The following is a 14,545-nucleotide window of genomic DNA, read 5'->3' as shown; positions in this document are numbered from 1 at the left end:
TATTTAATCTCTTATACAATCCAACAAGTATGAAGAACACAAAATACATTTATTCACATGATATTCATCTACTGTTAAAATGTGTCAGTTAACAAATTGAAATCCAGCATTACTTACTAGGTGGTAAAATATTCTGACACCCAGATGAAGAAGTAAGAAAATGTGTATTTCCATCCCCTAAATTCTGACTTTAGGTAGTTTATTAATCTGGAGCAATGATGGTGATACAGGTGAAGCTAGCAACAAGTTCCACAAAAAGTTCAATCACTCTCTACGTATTTAACAAGTGCTCTTATTTGGGTTGTAAGATTAGGCACAACACCAACACAGGTTTTTCTTTTTAAGTCTGCAGATGAGCAAACAAGACTGTTAGTTACATAAGACAGATGTGTGTGTGTGTGTGTGTGTGTGTGTGTGTGTGAGAGAGAGAGAGAGAGAGAGAGAACTTTTAGGTAATACAAGTAAGTAGAAGCAAGTTTCTGCCTTTAGAAAAAAAAATATTTTAAGCATATGTCTATCATCTAGTTAAATCCATAGTAGAAAGTCTGATGTTTGGGGACACACCCACAGCTAATTATGAGTCAGCACTATCTGTGTTTGTATTCATAATCATAAAAACCTATGTACTATTGGGTTTCTTATTTTGTTCTCAATTTTAAGGTTCACTAACATCAGAAAAAGACTGCATTTTCAAGCTATTTGCCCAGAATAATTTGCAGAAATAAGATAACCAAATAGTATGAGAAGTTGCTTAGGTACTATTTTACCGAATGACAAGAGAAAGTCATTTACTCTGTTGGTCTAATTATGAATTTTAAAATAGAGCTTAAAACTTCAAAATTGGTAAACTTGTTGAACATTGTTTGTATTATTTATTTCCAGTAACCTGAATAAATACACTTCTACTTTGAACATTTGTATGAAAGTTATTGGGGGATTCTTCATTCTATTATTCATTATATAATAAATTACCAAACTATACTGTATAATATAATGAATAATACCAGTAATAAAATTCCAAAGCAGATATGCATATTATTTCATTTTCCTTGGATGAAAAAGCTAAAACAATGTAAATGCATTTTCTTTTACTAATTTTTTTTTTCAATTTTTGGTGTTAACTTCTTGGGTTAAACATCATCATAAAACCAATTTAGTTGCCCTAAACCTGTGCTCAGGTAATACAATCCTTCCAAGGTAGGCACAGAGTGAGTCCCCTGTCACTCCCCCAAACCTTGCACGCTCATGCTCTCCCACACATGGTCATTCCACAATATCTCCTTAATACAGATACACGTGGCTAGGGTGACATCACGGCACTAGAGCAACGATTCTGCCATTCGATGACAAGAAGCTGCAAAGAGAAGAGGCCTGGAATTCTCCATAAGAGTTTCTCCCCCACATCTGTCCCTGGTCACAACATATGGAAGTGCTCCCTGCAGCATCCTACCCAGTATAAGGAAGAAGGATGGAGCTTTGTTTCCTTGTGCCTCAGGTCACAGAATACCAACACTTCTAAATAGCTGTGAGAAATAGATATCTCCTTTAAATCAACTAAAAGTTCTGGGCTTTAAGTCCTCTTGAAACAGAAGAGAACAATAATGTAATAAAACAGCAGTCATAAATTGCAATGGCTTTTTTAAGCATATACACTGAAGATATAATATCTATATATATGCACACACAAATATATATGCATATATACATACATATATATCACAATAACGGTAGGTAATTGTCAGTTTAAATTAAAAGTGTACAAAAACTTCGCAATTTCATACTCATTGCGCACCAAGGATTCTTGCGATTCGATTTGGCATGTATTTATTGAGCATCTACTATGTGCTCTATAAAGCAGAGTAACCTAAATTTGTGGGATTAATCATTTACTGGTTTTTAATTAATTATATCATGTACCAGTGTGTATATGTGTGTTTTCCTTCTTTAAACTTACTGGGGGGAAAATGGTTGCCTTTAAATCTTCAATGAAGCTATTTGCTTAATTTCTTTAAATTATTCATGATAATTTTCCAAAATAATGACTTCCAATGTAAATTACCAGTCAAAAGCAAAAATCTGTGAACATAGTAACTTAAGCGTAATTGAACTGCACAGATTTCCCGGAGAATCTGAAATCAGTGTCACAAGGAAGATTAATTTTAACATGGACCTCAGTTAATGAAGACAATGAACTTTTTTCCAGAAATGCATTTCCCTGTTGTGAAGCAGAACTACTTCCCCTAGGCTCTGATGGACCCAAGACATTACTAAAATTCTTTGGGTTGAATTATACAAATAAGCAAAGACAAGGTCTAAAGTATTACTGGGAAATTTGGGGAGAGATTATTATCCCTTGATCTCTTGGTTAACCTTTAGAATGATTTCCAAATGGCTGTCTACTTGCCAGTCCTCCCCTTGACACTGTAGCATAGGCTTCAGAAGATGCAAATTTCATGAAGCCACTTTCAACAGAAATTTCTGATGTCCATGTGTGTGCATGTGTGCGTGCGTGTGTATGTGTGTGTGTGTAAAAGTGGAGAGCAGACGAAACACATGACCTACAGATAGCCTTTGTATACTATATATAGATTGTCTTTTGTTCTCTGACACAGAAATGACAACTCAAGCTAAAGCAAGCGCCTTTGCCAGTGTTCTTGCACCTATCACTGGGTTTAAGTTGCGGTTGTTTGCATTATCCATGGCAGAACGTCAAGGAACTGCTATAATGCAAATTGCTTATATCTGTGCTATGATAGAGCCTTTGCTTCTCTAAAAATTGTTACTGTACACTAGAGTTTTCAGAGGAAAAGGGGATTATTTGAAAACTGTGCAAATCTATGACTTACCAAGAAAACCTTCAAACTGACCTTTGTAATATTAAATGCAAGCAGCCATATTTATCAAATATGACAAGGATAGGCTCATTCAAAACAGGCTTGCAAGATTAGGCAACCTGCCAGCCACACCTGGTGTATACGGAGGTCATTATAAGCCACAGTGAATCTCATGTGACTTGATATATTGACTGAGGTTATATAATGAGGGGTTAAGACAGACCAGATAAAAAAATGAGGGTGCTCCATCTCATTGGGCCTAATCTATTGGGAACAGCTGCAGAGCAGTGACCCCAAAATAGCCATTTCATTGTGCAGGTAGCTTTACAATGTTCTTTGGCAAATAAGCCAAGTAAATGCTTTAAGATTCAACAGTCACTCATTCAAAAAGCACAAATAAAACAGATAAGCCTAAAATTGTTTTCAATTTGACTCCCCTGGCATTATTTCATCATGTTTACCTCCAGTTGACAAAACAAATGTGCAATTACACAGTTAATTTAACAAATTTCAAAAGCCAAATCTGACAAAAGTGCCCCCAAACTACCCGCTGAGATCTGAATTTTCCAGTTAGGCTTGATATATTTATACAATTAAGTAAAACTTCATCAAAATGTTTAATTTTTTTCCTCGACTTACACTGACTTACTGTCCAATTAAACTAGGTGCTTCCTGATTTATTTTCTCTGCAACTGGTGACTCAGAAATAGCAGCAACCTTTAAGGAATTTTTTATAGAGCTGAGCTCCCAAACACGTAAGCTGATGACATTCACTCCACAACAGCGTCTGGCAAGTTTGAAGAGGTTCTTAAGGACAGCCTTCCGTAGAAGAATATACACCCAGGGATCTAAGATTTGATTCCATGTTGCCATTCGGAGAGCAAAAAGCGTTGTTTCACAGGTCTCCATAGAATGATTTCCATTTATTCCAATGTTGGCCATAGTCACCTGCGAACAAACACCACAGAGAAATCAGTTGATAGACATTTTCTCAGTCCTATAGTTTTTATTTTAACTTAACTAGCTATGCTACATAGTATTCATTTCACCTTCTGTGAAGTGATGTTATGTTGCAAAATACTGACAAAAAGAAATGAACAATAGCAGAAACATTGATGCATACATCTGAATCCTTTGAATTCAAATTGACATCAAACCTACAAAATGATAACTTATATGGTAAGTCAAATGTGCACAAATAGAGTAACTCAAGAGAGGACACACACTGATACTAATAACCAACCTTTTTTTTTACTTCTGAGAATAGTAAGTTCAAAGCAAACACACATTTGTACATCTCAATGAAAAAGTTAAAGTATATTTATGTAAATAAAGTATAGATAAGCTAAAGCATACATACACTATAGATAAGATTTTTAAAATGAATTTAGAGTATCTGATATTAATTTGCACATGGCATATGATATTTTTCTGAAGTGTTACTTTTAGAATTTTCAGCTTGGTAACTACAATGATACCCATATCTTCTATTTCATTTTCCCTTTTCTCTATCTCTCATCCTAGTCTTAATTTAACTTGGCCAAAACACTCCAAAAATGCAACAGAACTTTCTAAGGGCTTTGAGGAAATGAGTTCCCCTCTGTACTACCCTTGAAATTTAATGTAGATTTTGATCTTATATGTCAATTTCCTGACCACCCCATGAAGTAAAAGAGATCATTTTGTGGAATAAGTTCCATAAATGGTCCCAGCTACATGTTAGAACCAGTTTAATCACTGAGCCCAGTTTTGACTTTCAAATAAATAATTGCAGAACAGACAAACAAGGCAGAGGGGGAGGGGGCTGAAAACAGTTTGGCGATAAAAATAAATAAATAAATGAGCAAAAGCTGAAACTGGAAAATTAAGGGAGGCTTGGACCATTATGCCACCAGGATTAAGAGAGGATGTAACAAAGCCTAAAACCCAAATGAGAAGAGAATCAAGTCTTCTTGGTCTTCTTCACGGACCATGATCAGAAGAAAACATCTTCATCTGGCCTGATGATCCTAATGGTGAAAGGATATCTGTCCCTTATCAAAACCTTCATTATCTACACAACAAAGTGCAAACGCCCTAGCTGGCTCCTCGATGATGCATGTGAAGTGCATCTCTACAATCCAACCTCCCCTGCAGATACCCTCTGCTCCAGCCGCCGTGAAGGCCTCACTTGTCCCAGATGTACTCTGCCCTTCTGAGCTTTGGCTTTTGTGGCTCTTTGTGTTGAATTCTCATTTCCCCTTCCTCTGCCTGACAAACCCCTACCCATCCTTTGAACCCCATCTTCATGAAACTTTCCCCAAATTCACTGAGATGAATTAGCAAGTAGCTCCTTCCTTTGTGCTCCCACAGCATCCTGTCCATACCCAGTTATATCACTGACCACACTGCAGGATAACTATGCACTGATTTGTATATCTACGAGCATCTCTTATTTTCATTTCCAATATCCAGAAAAAAGCTGACACCTAGGATGCACACAGCAAGTGTTGGAATGAGTAAAGTTGTATTATTTTTATTCACTGAGGCTATTTCTAGGAGTCATCAGAGAAACAACTGACTATTCATCACAATTGTCTAACATTTTGAAGCTTAAAATGTTTCTAAAAGTTTTAATATGATGGCACCCACCAGTGAAGGATTCCAACTGAGGTGGTTTGCTGTCACTAAAAAGGGTAGGACTTAAAGTCCATGCAGATCCCTTGGGAAAAGGTTCTTTCCCTTGGGATTCATTTATTAGGGGGATAATGGATCAAACTGCAGGCCTAAAGATTCTATAGCTCAATAAGGCCAAGCAATTTTCAACACAGAAAAAATCACAGTTACCACGCAACAGTGCCTGGGTCAGGCAGGCTCTTAGAACACTGCTCCCCAAGTTATTGAAGACATACACCTGTATGGGCCCAGTTTCTTTTAGAAGAAAGCAAAGCCAAGACCCAATTGGCAGTTAAATTGAGATATTTTCACTTTATATTTTTTCTTTACTCATCAAATATTTGCCAATTATCGGCAGATAATGTGCCAGGAAATGTGCTTGGCCCTGAGGGCAGACCAAGCAGGCATGGGCCTGCCTTCGTAGAATTTACAATCTATTGGCTAGGTTTGGGGAGGAGATCTGGTTCAAGGATGAGTGAACAAATATTTCTCTTGCCTCCCGAGTATTAAATGAATGCATTTCCTATTAATGACTAGGTGTGTTCCTGGGAATCTCAGGGCCCAGCCAACACACTGTTCTGCATGGTTGGGAACAGATGGTCAGTGAAATTGCACGGAACAGCTGGGCCTGCTTTAGAGATGTGCAAATCTAAAATGCCCGAGTTACATGTCACGCACCTCTCTGACTCTCCTCTTGCCTCTGCAATCAGCAGTGCATCACCAGCCATGAGAGGACAGTGAGGTCCCCTGCTGGGGGAAGCCAGTACCCAGGCAGTACCCAAGCGTTAACTCTCACTCTCTCCCTCCTTCCACCCCTAGCCCAGCCTGGGAGAGAGGTTATTCTAGGGCCCGGCTTGGAAGAAACACCAATCACTTAGCCACCAACAAAGATGTGGGTGGAATATTTACACAAAGCAATTATCGCTAGTACTGTGTTGATGGTAGTATATTATTGAAAATTTGGGACAACCTAAGTTTGCAATAAAAGATAAATTATGGTAATTTTACATACTGGGACAATATGCAAGCATTAATGTTTGTGATTCAGTATTAACTTTTTAAAGAGCAAGTTACGAAACTGTATTGACTATGTGATCCAATTTTGAAAAAAAAAATATGTAATTTTGTGTATGCATAGAAAAAAGACTGGGGTGTATTTCAGTGTTTTCATTGGTAAACTCCAGACAGTAGAATGACAAAGCATTTTGATTTTCCTTTGGTTTAACTCGATTTTACTAATTTTTTAGATAGATCATGCATTGCTTTTATAACTTGCACTTTTTTCACAATTCACTTATTGAAATATAGTATTGCACTAAAGAATCAGAACAAACATGGATTATTTATGCATATCTATGTGTATGTGAGTGAGGTGGCACAGAATTGCCTGAAAAATTCAAGCCCTGATAAGACTGGCACAAACAAGTGTGGGAGCGGGGGTAAGAATGAGAAAAGTCTGCCGTTTTCCTTGGGCTGTGTCAAGCTTCGCCACACAAGACATGAAAGCATTCTTCTCTGGCCAGGCGACACGACCTTGGTTCCAGAGAGTCGTGTATAGATTCTCATCACACACAGACTTTCATCTAGTTTGTAAGAATTATCTGGAATTATTATGTGTCATTTTCTAAAATATCTTTGTTTGGGCCTTTGCATGTTACAGTTGTTCATCTGTGTTAATGATTATTAGAATTCTAACTGAAAAGTAGACAGGGCCAAGGATTCAGACATTCCTTGGAAAAATCAATGAACTAACCTGATACCTCTAAGACACTCAACACTAACATAAGAGAGAAATATTGAGGTCAAAGAAATGTGTGGGGGAGAAGTGTATAAGCATTGTCAGTTGCAAAGAGCAAAATAGGTAACGCAATAAAATCTCCATTCACCTAGGCCACATAATACAATTATATCCATTGTTAAGGCCACCAAAATTAATGAATCTGTCAGGCTGCTCTACTCGTAGATAGCAGAGTTCATGTTCACTAAAGTTTTATTCTGGAAGTTATTCCATCATCCCACACATACCCTTAGTCTATATATCTGTTGGTCAGTACCAGGACTCCAGCACCTGTTCACCATTAAAAGCAATGGCAAATTCAAGAATTGTGCTTCTGTTCCTTTGAGTAATCATAGAAGTAAACCAATCCAGCAAAGAGTAGTTTTTGAGTGTCTGTTATGTCTAGGCATTGTGCTAGATGCTAATGACACAGAGATAAATCCTATCTAACATATGGTATATTTTGCTTGTTTATCTTTTCTTATTACTGTCTCTCACGCTAAAATAGACTCTTCTTGAAAGCATATGTTTTTGTCTGATTGATTCTCTGCTGTATCCCCAGCACCTGGTATACTGAAGGGCAGTCAATAGTCGTTGAATGAATGAGGTCCCTGTGAGGGGAGACTGACAAAAACAAAGTTATGATGTTGCAAGTAATAAAGACACATAAAACGTGTCACAGACAGGGCTATTTACAGCTAACCAGGTGCAGTCATTTAAAAGTGTAACTTTTTTCAGTTTTTCTAGGATGCCAAAACCAGTTATTCAGACTTGACTGATTTTGAACTTATGATGATTCCTCTGTAGTTTGTCTGAATTTCTCCTTGGCACTATTTTTTAAGGAAAGTTAAATGAATATATAATCAAAACCACTTCTGGTGGAATGTCCAACTTCTTTAGATACAAAACCATATATTTTAGAATATTATCAACACCTATTTTCATATGAGCGATGTCTATGACAATTATACATGGCTCTCATCTAGTCACTGAAGCGTCTATTTTCACACGTAGTTACCTTATCCCTGGAAGCAGGTCATTCCTTTCCCCCTTTCTGTCATCACAGAAGACTAGTTCAGGGACAGTTTCTTTGGGGGAATGAAAGAGTACACAGAGGTAGAATTCATTGATTGACAAGTTATTGTCCTTTATAACATTATCATCCAAAGACTGATCTTAAGGTATGGCCCTTGAATAACCACAGAGATAGGGGGCTACTTGTAGTTACGCAATTACAATCCAGCCTTACCAAATGATGAAAAAAGGCCCTGGAAAGCTCTGTCAAGGGACCATTCCATTTCATCTCCATGTGAGAAGTTTAACCTATCTGTTAATTTGGATAACTAGGACCAAAGAACTGTGTATAAATGGTTGATTTTTAAATGTTACAGCACCTATGAGTATTTGCAAATGAGAATTTTCATTTTAGTTTAACTTCAATGGCAATTTTGGAAAAGGCACTTTATATAAACCAGTGAATCCATTTCAATTCAACAGGTGACTTTTAGAGTTAAGTATATTTGTGGTGATTTAACTAAATAGTGCTTATTTTTTAAATAGATTGTTCCATCTCTGCAACAGTGACTATAAGAACCTTCAAAAAAACTTACTCTTGTGAAACTCCACAATAATTGTTTCATAAAAAAAAACTTTAACAAATTGAAATGTAGAGGCTCTCGCAGGATATATCTTTCAACTATGAATTTTTTCATACCTAAATTATAGAAATTTCTATATTGTTGAATATAGAAGGTAATGATATTTCAATCATTTCCCATTTATTGAATAGTCATTAAAATTAAGGCAACACTTTGCAAATGGCAAATGATTCAGAGAGAAGACAGAAATATTACAATGAGGAATAAAAGGACAAAAGTGTATCATAATTCTTACAGCCCAACTCTAGAACAGCTGTGAAATGTTGCTCACCCCAAAGTATACATCAGTGCTGCAGAATACAAACATTTGTGCAGATTAACTTTTTTCTGCTTGACTTGTTGGCAGAGGATTAACCAATGACAAAATTGACAGCACATTTCTGTCTCTACCTAACAACTTTGACAGTTGCAAAGAAATAAGAAAGCAGGACATCCTGTGTCCATACTGCTCTCCCTTCAAAATGGGACCATCCCGAATCATAATACTTTAGATGAATCTTCACTGCTTCATGCTGCCTGAGGAAATGATGTGTAAAATATTAAATTTTAAATGGAACAGTACATACAGGAAAAAAAAGTATGATACTCAAAAAACAAAAAAGTCATTGTAAGGAAGGTTCTCATTTGCAGAATCCAGGTATTTTCATTTGCTATTTCTGTCTCTTCTCCCAGGCCTGCACTGTTTTCAAGTTTGTTTAGTGGGAAGCTTTATGCCAGAACTCCTAGGAATAATTGTCATGGTCCCTTGCTGCTAGTCCTTACAAAATCAAAATTTATGACACTTTTTAAGAGAATAAAATACAACCATTTATACCAGAATACCAAATATAACAAAAATTAAAATTAAATAAAATTGATGTAGGTGTTATATCATGTGATTTCTTTAAGGAAAAAAGTAGGAAGTATAAAATGAATATAATCAAAAGATATGTTCTACAGACCAAATAGAGGCTGGCTGTCCTGAGATACAATGAAAGTAAATTAGTCATGACTGAATGAGACCAAACTACACAGTTAAGAGAATGTCCTTAATTACCAACTGCAGACTCTATCATAGAACTTGACCACTATCAAAACACAGGCTGGCACCAATCCACAAGAATTGGTCCTTCTGACAGTTATGCGATCCTGAATCATGGGAGAGGAAGAAAGCTTCCTGTAAAGCAGAGCACCATGCTAGAGACCACCAAGGAGTGAGAGGTCCGGGCTTGAATAATAATAAAAGCTAGATCTGAGTATTTCCCTAAGCTAGGAAGGTTCTTTTTCTAGTAGGTCAACTAACCCTCATAACAACATGTGTATTATTGTTATCTGTATTTTAAGGATAAGGAAACTATGTTTCAGCAAGATAAGGGAACTTGGTGTCACCGAGGGAATAAAAGTCTGCCCCAGCCCTGTCCTTCTAATTACTACATTAGCTTGCCCAGGGGCCCTGTAGTTTACTTGCTCAATCTTCTACCGAACTTCACCCAGGGGAACAGAGAAAGCTCCCTAAGTAGTGAGATACTTAGAGAGGCCTACAGGAGGAGGCCTGTGGAATCTGTTGCAAAGTCAAGAGCTGCTGCTCCTGCCAGCATGTCCATTCTTTCCAAAGCAGCAGCGGGATGGAAGGAGAAAGCAGTGAGAATTGAGGCCCTCTTCCGGTTATAAAAATGCCTGAAAAAGCCCTTCTCTTTCTGCCTTCAGATTAACACAGCTACATACACCTTGCCTCTGAGACAGGCCAAGATTTACATATAAGGCAGGGTTTAGGATGTACGTCTCTGAATCAGAGGGATTCAGGGAACTCTGTACATATTTCTCAGCCCAAAGCCAGTCATCATCTACAATAAATAATTTTGTGTTCAGGTGATCGCTACCACCAAGACCCAAGTTCATGTTTCAGAGAGTAAAGCAAAAAGGTAACGGAAAGGATTCTGGGAGCAAGGGACAACAAAATGCGCTTCACTTATTAAGCACACATAGAATTGTCTACATCACTTCACACAAGACAGAATCACAAAATCTTGGGAGATACAGAAAAGTTTCCTTTATCAAATCCAGTCTTCTTCACAAAGCAGGAACTCCTAGCAGGTGTCATTAAGTATCTGGTGGGAAAGACTGGGCACTATTCTCTTCCATTTTGACCATGTGAGTTGTTGAGCATTCTCTGTTATTGTGAGCTAAAATGTGCTCTACATAGCCGAGTTTTGTTCTCCAGAACACCGTGGAATAATCAATCGCTAAATGTCAGCCTTTCCTTGCTTTAAAAATAACACTAGCTTTATTTTTTTCTCCATTTCTTCAACTGTTCCTCATACACCATGGTCTGCAAACTGCTGGCTGTCCATCTCATGTACTCTGGTTTCTCAATCTTCCTTTAAAAAAAATGCACTGACCAGAAATAAATTTAGCAATCTATTTAGGGTCCAGTAAGTCCCAAGCTCAGTGGAACAATCATTTCCTGGGATCTGGACGTACTCCTACCTGTGCTTCCAGGATTGTGTCAGCTACTTTCTCCTTTGCGTTGCCCCTGGTGAATTGATCCTAACTCCTAACACACTACAGAAAATAAGCTCCTTACTTAATAATGATGAATATGTACAGCAAGACAGCCTTCATTTTTCTCTGCTTGTTTCCAAATTATTCATACTTAAATGTATGGGTACACAATTAGACATAACATGCAGCGTTATAGTCACATCTCTGTGACTCTGTATTGATAGATCTGCATCACGGTATTAACACGCAGTTTGGAGCCTGAGATGTCATCACACCTGAGCCAGTACCTCAGCACATGTTCTGCAATCCACTTTCATAATATCTCTCAAACCCCTGCCCTCCCTTTTTTAGTATCTTATCACTTAAAAAACCCAGATGCCAGAAGTCAAGGAATTAAGGTGCAAAACAACAGAAGTAAAAGAAAGCTTGTGTAAATTTGTGTTTCAAGGAATGCCTCAGACTTTTTGAGACCATTAATCGGTAGTCTGCCCAAAGTGCTTATTTACTTAAGGTTAAAGGAAAGTGGTACAATTTAAGTGAATTTTTAATTTTTAATTTTTTTTAAGGTCATAAATCAAACATCTCCGCAGAAGCCTTTACTGTCCCTTAGGGAAGGGTTGTAGTCTCTGGTCAAAATTGGGACGCATTGGGGAGGTTGAAGAGTAGAGACAGATGCAGAGATTCCCACCTGGTCAGATCACAGAAGGGTCTGGGAGTTTAGAATGGTGGGGCGGGGAGGTACCTTCAAGGTGCTACTGTAGACTTCTCTGTCTTAGAGGTCTTTATCTTGGCTAAAGGACTTCTACCATACCCAAATCTTCCACATAAGTTGTTAGATCCAACCATTGTTAAACTCACTAACTAATCAATTAGTTTAATTTAACTTTAGAGAAGCTCTGGTCCATCTACCGCTGGCCATGAAGTATTCCTTTCAGTATCTGACACCTCCATTCACAGGGGTTGTACAGAAAGACCAGCTCCACTAGGTTACTTTAGGCACAATAGAACAATGAAAGTCCTTCCCTCCAATGTGCCTTCAAGGAAAGTCATGTTGGCACTTTACACACACACACACACACACACACACACACACACACATACACACTCGCATATTGATGTATATCTCAGCCCATTTCATCCTCACAAAACTCACAGAGTAATTACTATTTTTCTTACTGCAGATAAGAACACTAAATCACAGACATGTTAACTTGCCCAAGTTCCCACTGCTGGTGCGCGGCAGAGGCAGAATTTACACCCAAGTCTATCTGGCTTCAAAGCCTGTGATCTTTCACTCCATCATTCCCAGCAATGAGACAGTAGCAGTATGTTATATTTATGAACAAGATAATAGAAAGAAAATAATAGCTAACATTTACTGAGTCCCTATTATGTTCCACACACAGTTTTAATACTTTAGTATCCTATTTAATTAACCTTAACAACTCTTTGAGGAAAGCAATGTTTTCCCTATTTTAACACGAAAAAGCTGAGGCATGGAGAAGTTAAGTAACCCAAGGTCACTCAGCTAAAATATGGTGGAGTCAGGATTTGAAGAGGAGATGGTGAGTCAGGATTCATGTATTGGCCTTCATGGCGTTAGTCTCATTTTTAACTCTTTAGGTTTCAATTTCTGTTTGCCTATGTCCAGTGTTCTTTCTAGCTGACACTAGCACTTTCTCACCCAGTATTTCTATTAATATATTTTCACTAGCATAAATCAGGAATATATGAGAATAAATATATTGCTCCAGATCTCTTGTGCCCGTAACAACAGATGTAACTGACATTACTGTCAGATGAGTTGAGTACCACACAACTGGGGCATCCTTCAGAAGGATAGTTGTCAAAAGGATGCGAAAGCAGAGGAGTGTTATCTGTTCTGGGATGGGAAGGTCTTTTTTTTTCTTTTTTTTTTTTAAGTATGAACTAATACATGTAAACTGATCTAATAAGACAAAGCTCAGCATCTTTTCTTTTCCCTCTTTATATCTATCCCATATGCAAGGCATGATTTTCCTTTATTTTCTTTCTTCCATTTAGGTGTAGTTGGTAAGCAATATTATATTAGTTACATTAATTTCAGGTATACAAATTATTTTCATATTAACAGTCTCTTTCCTTTCATCCTTTTAACTTTTGACTGGTCTTCAGATGTCCTTTTGGATCTTGTTTATTTTTTTTTTCTAATCCAAACCAATTTGTTATCCTTATTCCATAATTTCTGTTCTTTGGCAATGATGAAAATAAAAAGTCTGTAGGCAAAATTTTTAGGGCTTAGAAGAAGAAAAAGTGTATATGAAAATATGTATTTTTTTGAAGGTCAGACAATTAAGTTTGCGAACTTTCCACTGTGCATATACATAGTGGAAAGTTAGCGAACTTAATTGTCCGACCTTGCATATGTCCTGCCTTGTTCTAATAGTTATTTGTAACATTTTACTTTGAACTGTGCTTTTAAGAGCATTGTAAACTCTGGCTCTTTCTAACCATGATTATCTACCTCAAACCCATAGTTAGGCTAACAAAATATTGGTTATGCTCTAAACACTGGCAATGATAGATAGAGAAGACATATTTTCATCCTAATCAAGATATGTTTATCTAAAATGTCATAACTAAAGTAATTATTAGCAATTCATCTACGAATTAAAGAGAAAACAACTAGTTAGAAATCAGTTGTGGTACTGGGGGCACACTGTTTGAGGAACAATAGACTACTTTGACTGCTGGCAACACTGTTAATAGCAAAAGTAGATGGTAGCAGTAAGGTGTTTCAGTAAAACATCAGCCCTGAAACACATTATGTTTTCCCAAGGAGAGATTTTCAACTGGCAAAGTTGGTTTATTATTACAGAAGCTTGTAATGTTGCTCTTGGCAACATTATAGTAAGTTTTATTATATCCTCTTTACAGATGAACAAATTGAGATACAAAACACGTAGCTAGGAAGGAAGGGTCTGGGTCAGGATTTTCACCAATGTCTAATTGACTCTAAAACATAATATGATTATAGTTCAAAAGGAAATCAGCATATACTCTGTCCAGGAAAATATTCAGACCTTAGAGATTACCCAGTCAGCTTAATTAAAAATAATTCCATTTCATGGGGACATAAGACAACCTCTTGATCATTAAGA

The 14,545-nt window shown here is 37.2% G+C and overlaps 1 protein-coding gene across 3 annotated transcripts in view; it reads right to left on the bottom strand.

Annotated features, from left to right (window-relative positions):
* Positions 1-424: 424 nt before the first annotated feature.
* The window catches only part of PTGFR (prostaglandin F receptor), a 37,309-nt gene continuing 23,188 nt past the window's right edge, over positions 425-14,545 (bottom strand). For 2 of the 3 annotated variants that reach the window (XM_019643986.1, XM_019643987.1), the window contains exon 3: positions 425-3,782. In XM_019643986.1, the coding sequence (XP_019499531.1) occupies positions 3,480-3,782 (303 nt within the window). In that variant the 3' untranslated portion in view covers positions 425-3,479. The remainder of the gene's footprint in view (positions 3,783-14,545) is intronic. The other variant, XR_002124189.1, reaches the window with a different exon arrangement.

This window comes from Hipposideros armiger, unplaced genomic scaffold, assembly GCF_001890085.2.
Source record: "Hipposideros armiger isolate ML-2016 unplaced genomic scaffold, ASM189008v1 scaffold_84, whole genome shotgun sequence".
Classification (NCBI taxonomy): Eukaryota; Metazoa; Chordata; class Mammalia; order Chiroptera; family Hipposideridae; genus Hipposideros; species Hipposideros armiger.
Note: the sequence above shows the minus strand (reverse complement) of the source record. Positions and strands in the feature narration are given on the sequence as shown.